Source organism: Apostichopus japonicus, chromosome 4, assembly GCF_037975245.1.
Source record: "Apostichopus japonicus isolate 1M-3 chromosome 4, ASM3797524v1, whole genome shotgun sequence".
Lineage (NCBI taxonomy): Eukaryota > Metazoa > Echinodermata > Holothuroidea > Aspidochirotida > Stichopodidae > Apostichopus > Apostichopus japonicus.
This window is the reverse complement of record NC_092564.1, coordinates 15926024-15938774: the sequence shown is the minus strand read 5'-3', so window position 1 is coordinate 15938774 and position 12751 is coordinate 15926024. Positions and strand designations below refer to the sequence as shown.

The window sequence follows — 12751 nt, the reverse complement described above, 5'->3', positions numbered from 1 at the left end:
TTAATTCTGTGTACATAGTCATATTCAAAAGCACCCCCATGAGAATAGGCAACTAATTTGCCATTGTTTTGACTCTTAATATCACATGGTTAATTTACTGCAACCAGTCAGAACATTCGAACACATGAATAGGTGAAGCCTTGTATACCCTGTTTTAAATACAGTTCAGAAATCATTTCAGTAACTGAGTTTGTGTGCAAGTTACACACAACAATTCATATATACACAGCGAGAAGCAGGTCGAGTATACCGGGACAATTTATGCATGCACCTGGCCATTGCCCACCCTCTCTTGTATCACTTTTCATTTTTCTTAGGTATGTTATGAAAAAATGAACATACATCAGTCTTTAAACCTTGACATCCCTCCGGCCAGTTCCCCCACCCCCTCCCTGTCAGGCATTCATTGCGGAAGTAAAATAAAGTCAAATCTGTTTACGGGAAAAGTTTTCCTGCCTTAAAGTAAAATTTTCTCGGTAGTTCAGTGATTCCCAGTATCATTAAGCCTACACAGGTACTTATACATGTTCTGTGGTGTTTGCATGGATGAATAAGTTTATTAGTTTCTCTTGAAAATTGGTGATATATAAACTATGACGACACTACGATTCTTGTATTTCGGGAAGTTAAGTCTCTTAGCCCTTCCAAGTTCATGGTCATAATTTACAGAGGATATCCGTTACACGAAACCACACGTGAATGTGTTAATGCATATACAGCATAACATATAGTCATTAAGAGTAAAGTGGGGCGACGCATAACCATGGCAACGCCTTGTGTGAGGTACAAACAAAAATGGGTTGAAATTGTGTTCCTTGCCTAAATTTTGTTTGGGGTGGGGAAGGTGGGGGGGTCAATATGTGTACTTAGCTTTGAAGAGTGAACGCAACTAAAAGTAGCCTAGCCTATCACCAATTTTTAATGTATTAGGATAACGTGGTACGTGCTTAGTTACAACCAGGGAGAGATAATCACTCTGAGATTTTATGGGCAAAAGGAAATCTTGCCAATTACACTGCTTTAGCATGAGAAGCACCAACCAACTTTTAAGCACTTTTTGGCGTATTGTTGGCATATCTTAATTTAACACTACATGGTTCCGCAAAGTTAACGCTGAGAATGAACAGTAGCGTGTTACAGTGACTCGTTATACGTTTGAGATGGTAGGGAGGGGTAAGGAGTCAGGTCAAATGTTCACTGTTGAAATTAAACGCCCTTATAACAGCCACTGCTGTAAAACGTTTTGAAATGTCATGACACTCGCCCACCCCCCCCCCCCTCGGGAGTCCTGCATTATAAATATTGTCCCCATTCGCCACGTTAATACACCCCATCCCATGTCGCCTCCTCACACCGGCGTAACCCAGTCTGACCTTTTGGTGACGTCATCGCATTGTACTTTTAATAGGACGATTATCAAACCCAATATGTTGAATAGAATCTCTGTCCCTTTAACGATGCAGTACACAATTAGATGCACTAACGGATGCTCTCGGTACCTAAGATAAGATACAATGGTCTTGTGGTGACTCATTTCCGGTTAGGTCCACTTGTTATTGGCGACTATAATTATAACGGTCTTGGTATATTCTTCAGCTTATACTTTATAGCGTATACTCCATATGAAGGTTATCAAAGTTTCTTGTTAACAATGCGTTCATGTCTTACCTCTGAACTATTCGTTTAAGCATTTTTTTAAATTTTCTCCGGGAAGGATATAACGGTTGAACGTATGCGTTAAGAATTATATAGAAGCGATAATAAAAGCTCAAATAACATTAAGATACCGTTACCGGCAACACAATCAACGTAACTATATGACAACAAAGAGCATAGTAGATGACAAAGCTAGATGTACAACATATAATATCATACAATAACATATGATAAAATGAGTGACGTATGATCTATTTGACTCAACAGTAAAATAATAAATTTTCATATTCATTAGAAAAAGAAAAACACGCATGTACTGATATTCATAATCTCAATATTCAGAAGCGGATACAGGGTTGGTGTGGTGAACACCCCCCACCCCTCCTAAGGGCCTCTTACACCCTCGCACAAAAATTCAAAAGTATATATTTAGGAGTGTTAGCTCAGTGGTTAACGCCGGTGCCTTCCAATCATAAGGTTCCCGGTTCGAGTTACTCCAAGATTAATGTATGTCGTCCAGTTACAGAGTTGTTGACAATTGACAAGTTCATAATCATGGACGTTAAAATATGAATCTAAGAGACTGACTTGGGTCAGCTTACGGTTTGGTAAGCCAATTGGGCTTCTTCGCGAGTTCCTGCTTGCAGGAGGATCTAAAATACATACATACATACATACATACATACATACATACATACATACATACATACATACATACATACATACATACATACATACATACATACATACATACATACATACATACATACATACATACATACATACATACATACATACATACATACATACATACATACATACATACATACATACATATATAGCTATTAGCACAACCATGCATTTTGATCTACTTGTAGACCTAATTTATAATTTTAAAATGGCTCAAAATACACTAGTTGTATAGTCTAAAATGTTATTTTGCCAAGAGTAGCCCCCCTACATGGTAGTCGACTTCAACGATCCCCTCCTTTATAAAATCCTCCGCCCTTCATATTTTACCCTATAATCCACACAGCTGGTAGAGAGTATTGTTCTTTATGTTACAGACAATGCAGGACAGTAGACGTAATAGAGTGTACAGCGTGAAGGGGAAAAACACAAACACATACGCAGACACATACACAACACATACATTATAATGTTTCTAATTAACTAAAAGCCATCAATCATAGACTCCCTCTCACCGACATCATGTTAGAACAAACTTCCTGTACACGACATAAACACCTCTGCAGATGTTTGTCGCGAGATACTGCATCGGAATACAAAATTGGTTACCGATCTGCTTTAGCGATTACAGAGCCTACCGATCAGCAAAATTTTATTGACAGCAATCAATGAGTTTCAATTATACTTTATATGCCATTCCCTTCACCCCATAGCAACCACAAAACCATATATGAAAACAACTATAATGTAGCAACTTGTAAAGCTGGCCAAATACTTGATAGTGGTGTCACATATAATTATATCCACCAACAATTATAAACATCCCCGTTTTCCCGTATTCGTCTATGTCATATTGAAGACCCGCAGATTCCTTTTTTCCTCCTAAATATATATAAAGACTTGCCTCAGCATTAGGTATAGGTAATGATCAATCTTCTGTTCCCGCCAACAAGTGACCAACCATGGCACATAATCTTTGTTGACGTAGTGACCAACCAATGGCACATAATCTTTGTTGACGTATAGTAACCAACGTTCCTAGGATTTCCCGCCAAGTGACCAACCAATGGCACATAATTTAAGTCAAAAGTAAGGACCAACGTTCGAATAATATTTCCCGCGAAGTGGCCTTATTTCATAAGATGTTGCCTATAGGATTGTGCAGACTATATTAGAAAGAGTTTGTGCATATATTGTTACAAGACCAAGCAAAAAGACAATAATTGTCAAATTGCAAACCTTCAATGATGTCGCATTATAAATAGAAAACTTGGACCTCGGAAACTGATTACTTGTATCTCACAAGAATACCATGTCACGTGATGTTTCATGAAAGAATTAAAGACTTTCAGTTGTTATTACATTGAAAAATATCATAGTGCATTAGACCTTGAGGTAAGAGTGACTTTTGTGCACTATAATTCTCCTCAAATAGCCTCAACAATTTGCTCGTCTTTATGTGGTGTAACCATATCCTGCAGGCATCGACAAATCTATATTGTGGATTGCATTATTGTCAATATACACTGTATTATATTATTATCGCTCATCATGATTAAGAGTGTTACAGTGTTGTTAATAAAAATGTACTTAATTGTACTGCGTTTTGACTTGGTATTTATCCTTTGCATCATTATGACCAAGCCATATGTACATATTGAAAACCCTCAAGTTTTTAACTAATAAGTTTATCTATATAAACTATTTACACATACAGGTTTATGATTGCGCAACAATTTGCCTACAGGAGAATATGTACTTTCTCCGGTTAACCTTAATTTATGAAATTTTGCGTTTTTCAAGTTTGAATGTATCATTTATCTTATTGTTTCACTGAACTGCAGACAATGCTTTATTATCAACCTTCCTGGTGTGATAAACGTGGACTTAAACAACAAATTGATCTCTTCAGATACCTTATCTTTTCCTGTAACCCTTCAATACTGCTTCACCAGCCTTTTTGACAAATTCAATGCATAATACAAACTGAACACTGGTGATAAAACCCTTAAGAACAATACAGAAATGATAAGCCCGGGTTAAATGCACTATTCTTCAACGATATCCCTTACTCTGTACAAATATATACTCTTAAATGAATACGAACAAAGTGATTAACGAGATTCAAACAGATCTTACGCAGCAAACATTTCAGTACACTAACCTACTGGGGGTGGGGTGGGGTGGGGTTGGGGTTGGGGCAATGCAGATAAGCGTTAAAGTATACAATACTACCCCCACCCCCCACCCACCCCACACACACTACTGCAAGTTATAGTAATTGCTTTTCTTCCTTCTGCTTAAGATGTCATTTAGAGATATCAAGCCAAATTATGAAGTTCATGGATAGTAGATCTAAGGCATCTTTGAACTGTTAACGATACAATACATTCTTAATTAACCGTATCCCTCTCTTCACTTATACAAACATTTCAATCCTCTAGAGTCTTCACGGAAATATGTCACATATATGCAATGCATGCATGATTACCTGACCGCATGTATCTATGTTTATGTATACATTACACACTACTCACGTATTTATATATATATAGGATATATATAAATATATATGAATAAAGCATATATATATTATTTATTTATTACGTAGACTATATAGTAGGCCGTATCAATGACTAATTCATATAAATTCTAAAGAGAAACATTCAAAAACACCTTTGGTAAATCATTCGCTATGGTCTCTTCGGCGAACTACGTTATACTAACAGCAATGTCACTTATACATGCATTCCCCTAACTTGTAAGTTGTTAAGTTGTGGTTAATGAATAAAACTTAAAAACAATAACTCACCAATGCACTTCGGGTAAAGCTCACAAAATATACTTAATAACTAATTTCCAAATCAGAACTATCAAATAGCGGTGATAGAACTTACATTAGCTATAGTGAATAACGGTATGGAGCGCTGTTTCCGTATACCAGAGAGAGTAAACATATAGCAGGAGAAAGGAAGGATAAGATAAGCCGAAAGGTCCGAGTGCGATACAGCGATAGAAAAGATTATCAAAAAACGAGACCGTCCTACATTGAAAACATCCAAACACACTACAAGCATAACCTTGTCTTCTCAATTGCATACAGCTAATGTCTTTGTTGCTACGACTATCATTTCAGGCATGCGGTTCTTTAACTTCCTTGTTTGTCTTCTCCTGTCTAGAAACTGAAACCTAAATTTGCACGAAACAGAATCCGTTGATCTGGGCAGTGTATTAGAGATTGGAGATTAAAAACGGGTAAAGAAGGTAAGCAAGAAAAAAAAATGAAAGTGTTTGTAACAAAATAACAGTCGTTTCGTCTCTAAAGAAAAGGGGGTCATCGTATAACCAATAAGCAGGAAACTATTATACATAATGACAACTCATGGAATTGATTTGATAAAAAAGACATATTTTGTTTGATGGTAGTTTACACACTATCATCGACTGTTGCACACTTGTATATAGTATCGACTCACAACTGAGGAATGTGTACATAATATAATAATATATATATATATATTTATACACAACTGCCTGCGGGTTAGGTAGCTTTTGTCATTATTTATTTCGTAGCTCAAAATGTAAAAAAATGGATTAACCTGACCCAACAATCAGGTATAGAAAACGATAAATTAAGAAAAAGATGTGTATTGAATTCATAAACCCCGTTATTGCTGTTGCGTAGCAACCTTAAATCTAAATGTTGAAGAATATATAGGTTTAAATTCAGAACATTTATAGAGTTATGGAAACACACATGTTGCAAGTGAATTGTTGTAGCGGATGATGCAAAATTACAGCCTTGGCATAGAATATTATGCACCTCGCTCTCATGACCCTTTCATGACCCTTGCAAAGATCAGTTGAACCCTTCGCCCCCTCCCCTTCACGAATCTCTCCCTTCGTGGACACACAATAGGGGTGAATGAAGTTGAAATCCCTTTCATGACCCTTTAACGGTCACTTGTACCTTTTCCACTCCCCCTTCCCTATCCTTCCCTTTGTGGACACATTAATGGGATAGATAAATTTTCTTGCAGCGACTAAAACTCCGCAACGGATACTCATTATGGAAAATCTTCACTGCTTGCAGTAAATGAAAGAGTTTTAGCATTGGTTACTTGTATAGTTTCACTATAGGCGTATATAATACCCCCAACCCCCCTCAACCCCCCCCCCCATCCCCCACTCCTTCCTTATATGTGAATGAGTTGGTTTTAGGTTAACACAATCTATGTAACAGTATCATAAAATACGTTACGTCCTATATTTAATGCGATCTCTGTGCTTCTTTGCTGCAGTCTTTACTTCATATATAATGATTTTTTCCCAAAAGTTGTTTTGAAGTTTCACTTTAGCGGCTAATCAGTATCTGTATGGACTCTACCTTGTTTGAACTTCTTATGCAAATCTTCCTCAATTAATATTCAAGAAGCGTTTCCATCGCAACGTGTACACATGCGCCGGTTTCACAGCGGTGTCATTACAGTTTAAAAACTAAGATAACATGTCACTGTGGATGTAGCTACGAGAATGGTTGAATGCGGATATGAAAGCGGAAAGCCCTTAAGAATTAAACAAATATTCCCTTCCTTGTGATGAGAGGAGAATTTCATTGAAAGATGCAAGTAATAATTAAGGTATATATATATATATCTATATATATATATATATACAGCCGACGTGATATGATGCAATCGGGTTTCTGAAAATCAGATCAGGAAACATTGTCGCTTAGCCATGAGAACATGAGGTAACAAACACCTGTATGTAAATACCGTCAAACATACTGTAAAGTACTTGTATTGTTAATAATATCCGGCTAGTTTCCTGCACGAAGCTTGAGATATTTACAAAGTCAACATGGCGAAAGATTCCTAATTACATATCAAGCTTTCCTTGCGGCATGATTTGATGGATTACGGAACTGTCTGTATAAGCGGTAATTAATCTTCTGATATTGAACCCATAGAGAATTATCATATTACTTTATTTTGTTATCTATATTACAATTTAAATGGAATTAACATACATTAATATATATATATATATATATATATATATATATATATATATATATATAAATATATATATATATATATATATATATATATATACATATATATATACTTATTGCCTGAACTTGATGTGACCTCTTAGCTCGTTCATTACAGTACATAACATTGAAACTATGCCAAATTGCACCATCGTGTAAACAACCGTGTGGGCTTCCTTCTGGTTCTAGCACAGTATATACGAGTTATATAACAAGACAAAGTTTGTCTGAGATGTATTAATTTGGATATGAACCTATATATAATTGTAGGAGACAATAACCACATGGTACAGTAAAACGGCCAGATTGAAGAAAACAACTCACCGCTCCCCCCCCCCCCCCCCCAATAAACAAGAGAGAGAAAGGTACAATATAGTGGTAGTTATAAAATCGTCATATTTAGCAAACCAATTCAAATAAAGAAACATTAAGGATTTCCCAGTAATAACACTAGATTTTACATTAATATAAAGACCGTTATTCCTGTTAAGCGGGAGCGGGGGCAATTTTTTTGGCAATAAGAAACACAATGATTTTGCGTCCGCCGGAAATAAATTATCCCGCGTCCTGTGGTAATGTGTCTCAGGAATGACCAATATAGTGGCATTGAATTCTATGAAATGTAAGAATTAGTATCCCCTGTGTACAAAATATATATCCTTTGCAGGTATGTATTATTTCGAAAGAATTTTCATGTCTTTACCATCTTGAGTATGCTGTGTCGTTGTGTATACTTAGATATACCTGCATCTTTGATGACGTCACGCTACGGCAAGTTATCAAATTTCGAATGAAATGTGACTTATATCTTTGTTGGAAGACAACGAACTCTCTCGACATTTCAAGTCAACAGGGGCATATGTCCCAATCATGATTTTATTTTTATTTTTTATACAAGCGGCATTTCACAGAGTTATGTTTTAAGTGCTGTTTCCAGTTTTACATGAACATTTTATTTTCATCATTGCAACATATTTGGATCACTTAAAATTACAAAGTTGTAATAAAGTTGAAGTACCATAGGTTAATTGAGGTGATCGGACCAGTTTCCAGAGTATATGCGAGCATGGTTTTGTTTACGAAGGTGAATAGGGGGAAATGTAAGCCTTACGGCGTTCCCCATGCAGGTTTTGCTTATTTGTGATTTCAAGTATATTTAGTGTATATGCATAAGTGCATATATATATAGTCGAAATACTGTTGTAATTATCTAACTCTCTATACTGCTAAACTTTTAGCCTACACACTTCCTTCAACCTCTTCTTCCCTACCCACTTCAGTAGATCCAACTTGATTGTGTGAGAGGTATCAGCTGTGGCAGAAACTATTAAAAAACTATTAAAAATTGAGAGGGAGGGGAGGGGTGCGGGAGGGGTGCGGGAGGGGAGGGGGAGGGGGAGGGGCAGGAAAACGATCACTATCGGAATCTTCCTCAGATGAATTTTAACTTTTGTAGATTCTTCGGTGATCCAAAGGAGGCAATGGAAGTTTAATAATTTTATAAAAATTTAATAATTTTAATATTCAAAATATATATTGAAATCTCCAAATTTCCGAGCTTTTATACCTCACTTTCTACTTGTTCTAAAAATTCTTCTGCAAACTTAAATTTACGTATTTCTCGAAATTTCGCCTCTTTGATTTACAACTTTCAATCTTTAGTTTGTTTTTTGTAAAAAAAACGGACAAATGCTTCTGGATTTTTTCAATTATTTTTATACATCGACATTTACACGTGTTCCTCGAAATGTCGGCGATACGTTGTTTCAAATCGATTTTTTTTTTATTGGGGGGGGGGGGGGCGTTTATTTCGACTTTATATCGACAAAATAGACTTTTCACTTTAAAAATGTCATATTTCTTTATTTCAACATTGCTTAATTGAATTATCAGTTTCTACGGCTAATTTAAGTGTGTAGTTTCGAAATTTGATTTACTAAAAAGCGAGTCAAGAATTTCGACGGATTATTAGGTACATGAAACTAACAGTTTATCATTCGGTTGATTGACATTCCTTATGCTAGTGCAAAAGATACATCTGCTCGCTTTACCGCCCCCCCCCCATCCCCCCTTTCCCATGTTTCTATACACCTCATCATAATGTTATTATGATAATGATTTAACATATGGCCCTAATCATTTAAATTTCTGTAACCACGCTTAGTAATGGGATAAACTTAGGACCAGTTATATGATACACATTAAACTATATAACTGCAGCATATATAGAAACAGTTAAAACACAATAAAGCTTATATTTATATATATATATTTTTTTTTTGGGGGGGGGGGGGCTAGTGCTTAACATCAAAGATGTTGGTGTCTGCATCTTCAAAACCAGATGGTTCCCAGTTTTATTACCATATGTCACTAGTTTTTAATTGCAGTCTGTTAAAAAAAATTATAAACATCTGTACTTGTAGCAACATGTAGCATTATACAGAATAATATCCTTTGGCAATGAGACAAATGGCAAACCCGTAAAGTAAGCACCTCTACACCCCACTTCCCCTTATCCCCCCCCCCCATATTATCCCTCCATATCACCCCTTTAAAACTGACTACAATAGTTCACACGTTATCAGACTGTTTTATATATTTTGACACCATGTAGTTACAATATTATTCCAATTTGAAATGTTTTTTAGTGATATCTTTATGGACATCTAATGGGAGCAACAGGGTTGATCTGGTTATGTCCTCAGAGAGACATATATATGGAGGCGAATCCAATATATATACGTCACCCTATACCCAGTATACGTTTATATATAGTTCCGCGAAAATGGAAAATCTATACGTCCTAACATGACGTCTGGAATTATGGATCTACCTGCAACATGTTTGCTGGTAAACATTTCCATTTCCCTTGAGGACTTTCCTCATGTCTGGATTAGTTTGTCCAAATGTATATATTTTGCTATATAATAGTATTATATCTTGTATATGCATGCACAGTTGAGATCCAGCAATGCATACTAAATGGCAGTCTGATGTTTTACTCATTGACGCGGTAGAACAAGTGCAAGCATTTTGTCTATATAAAGCCTATGATATAATATTTTAGAGTGTTCATGGTAAAGATAGCTAGCGTTCAATTTATATAAATACTTCCAATCAAAATTATAACAAGTTTTCACGTTCGTTGGCACATGAGGGTATGCATGGGTGAATGTATATGCTTACTTTAATCCCAATAACCTCCCTGGTACTAAACTTTATAGCAATAAAATCTTTGAATATAAAATACAGTACAATGTTTGACCTTGTCACATGACGTCAGAGATATTTACGTCACATGCATATCTGAATACACACATTTGTATTTGTTGAAAGAAACCCAACTGGCCCATTTTACATATATATAATAGACCTATCTTGACCTATATAACCAATTCAAGAAATCAAATACACCGTCGGCATAAATTGCGCGTAAACGCTATATCCAGATCTGACCTGGGTCAAAGCAAAACGATGTTACAGATAGTAGCATAATATACAATTACCTTGTCTTAAAAATATAACTAAAAAAAACCTGTCCATTTTCTCGTCATGAAAAAGAATGCATAACTTACCTCTCCTACATATATTCATTTCATCGACATCTTCATAATCATTAGAGTCGAGACGGTTGATTCTTTTACTGTGAATAAAAAAATGGAAAGAGATTTAATTTAAGGATCAGACGGTAGACTAGTTGGTATCTGATCTGCCATTTCCGCGTTAAGTTGAAATCAAACGGTTGGTTTCGTTTCAAATCACCACATTTCACTTCCCGCCCGACTTGCTGAAAAGTTTATAAAGGTAACATCTTCAGTGGCCCGATTCTTATAGCTATAGATATACCAGACTTGTCACTTGTGTATATACAACAGCACGAGTACGATTACAAGTATCTCCTTGGTATGAGTATATATATATATATATATATATATATATATATATATATATATATATATATATATATATATATATATATATATATATATATATATATATATATATATATATATATATATATATATATATATATATATATATATATATATATATATATATATATATATTTACCAAGAAGTATATTGGGCGGACATATCAGTGTTGCAAAAATAACCATTCGTTCTAAGGAGACATATAACTGTCTCCTTTATGTTTGAAGCCTCTGTTCTGTAGCCCAGGCTTATGTTAACACAACCATCGTATGGTTGCAATTAGAGAACGCTACTCCCGATAAGTTGGAATAGTCCACTTCCCTTCGTGGGGTCCTTAATTGTTAAGAAGAGTCAATAAAATTTAAGCTGTAATATCAACAGTGTAACGTGTAAGCCTATATTGGAGACATCTAGTTTTTCCTAAATTTTGCGAGAATTCCGGATTATATGTTTACAAAATTGCCATGCTAATATTCTTTAAGTCTTGCCTGATTCATTGCCAATGCATTGTCCTTCAAAAAAGTTAAAATAAAAGATATATCGTACTGTTTCTAAAATATACCCTATAAAAATGAATGTGTCTGACTCTGGAGAGTCTTGACATATGGCCGTGTGGACAGGCGCCCTCAACCAACTTCTTCGGAAAAATGTACAATCTTTATATGTACGCTACGCCGGGAAACGCGGCCGTAACTTTGAGAAGCCCACTGGAAACATTTTTGAAAGCTTTAAAGGTAAGAAAAAACATTTCTCTAGTATCTTTTCTACCCTTTTCACTCTGGCTGTAAGTAGGCTTAGGCCGAAATTACCGGTCCGTATTTTTAACTCTTCCCGAGTTGGTCATAGGATACAGGCCTACGTTTTAGCTGCTGAGCATATAGGCCTCACTCACTTAGGCCAACGTCTGAAGGCCTACAGCTAGGCTGGACCTCAGTAAAACACGAACGTTTTCCGCCTAGGATAGGCCTAGGCTATGAAGAGAATTTACTCTCCGCTCAAGAAAATTCAGTATTTTTTCTCCAAAAAGGAGATTCAGATCGTTTTGGGGAAAAGAGCACAGGCGTAGGAGTAGCTAAACTTAGGTTTTGAGGAGCAGAGTGGCTTAACTTAAATTGAAGGTAGTCTGTATAGGCCTAGGGTGTAACCCCAAATTATAGCATGCCATAATTGCTAGAAGTTTTCAAATTCAAGGACTTTCCGGAAGGTATTTATTCTCCAATTGTTCTCATTCATTCTAAATGAACACAAAAGATGACTGAATGTCCCAGTGAGGTAAATTTCATCCAGGGTGGTAACAAAAACAGTTTAAGAATTTTGACCAAAGGTGACCATATTTTGAAAATCTGGCATATCTGGGGTCAATACAGTATACCTTTAATAGGCGAGCGAATTGAGAACATGGAAAAAGATTCAGGAG

The 12751-nt window shown here is 35.8% G+C and overlaps 2 protein-coding genes across 2 annotated transcripts in view; one reads left to right on the top strand and one right to left on the bottom strand.

Annotated features, from left to right (window-relative positions):
• LOC139966591 (uncharacterized) overlaps positions 1 to 12751 on the bottom strand; it is an 85516-nt gene that overhangs the window by 5346 nt on the left and 67419 nt on the right. Inside the window, exon 8 of the mRNA XM_071969781.1 lies at positions 10978 to 11045. Within this exon, the coding sequence (XP_071825882.1) occupies positions 10978 to 11045 (68 nt within the window). The remainder of the gene's footprint in view (positions 1 to 10977; positions 11046 to 12751) is intronic.
• The window catches only part of LOC139966590 (uncharacterized), a 29555-nt gene continuing 28283 nt past the window's right edge, over positions 11480 to 12751 (top strand). Inside the window, exon 1 of the mRNA XM_071969780.1 lies at positions 11480 to 12068. Coding sequence (XP_071825881.1) covers positions 11910 to 12068 — 159 coding nt within the window. The 5' untranslated portion in view covers positions 11480 to 11909. The remainder of the gene's footprint in view (positions 12069 to 12751) is intronic.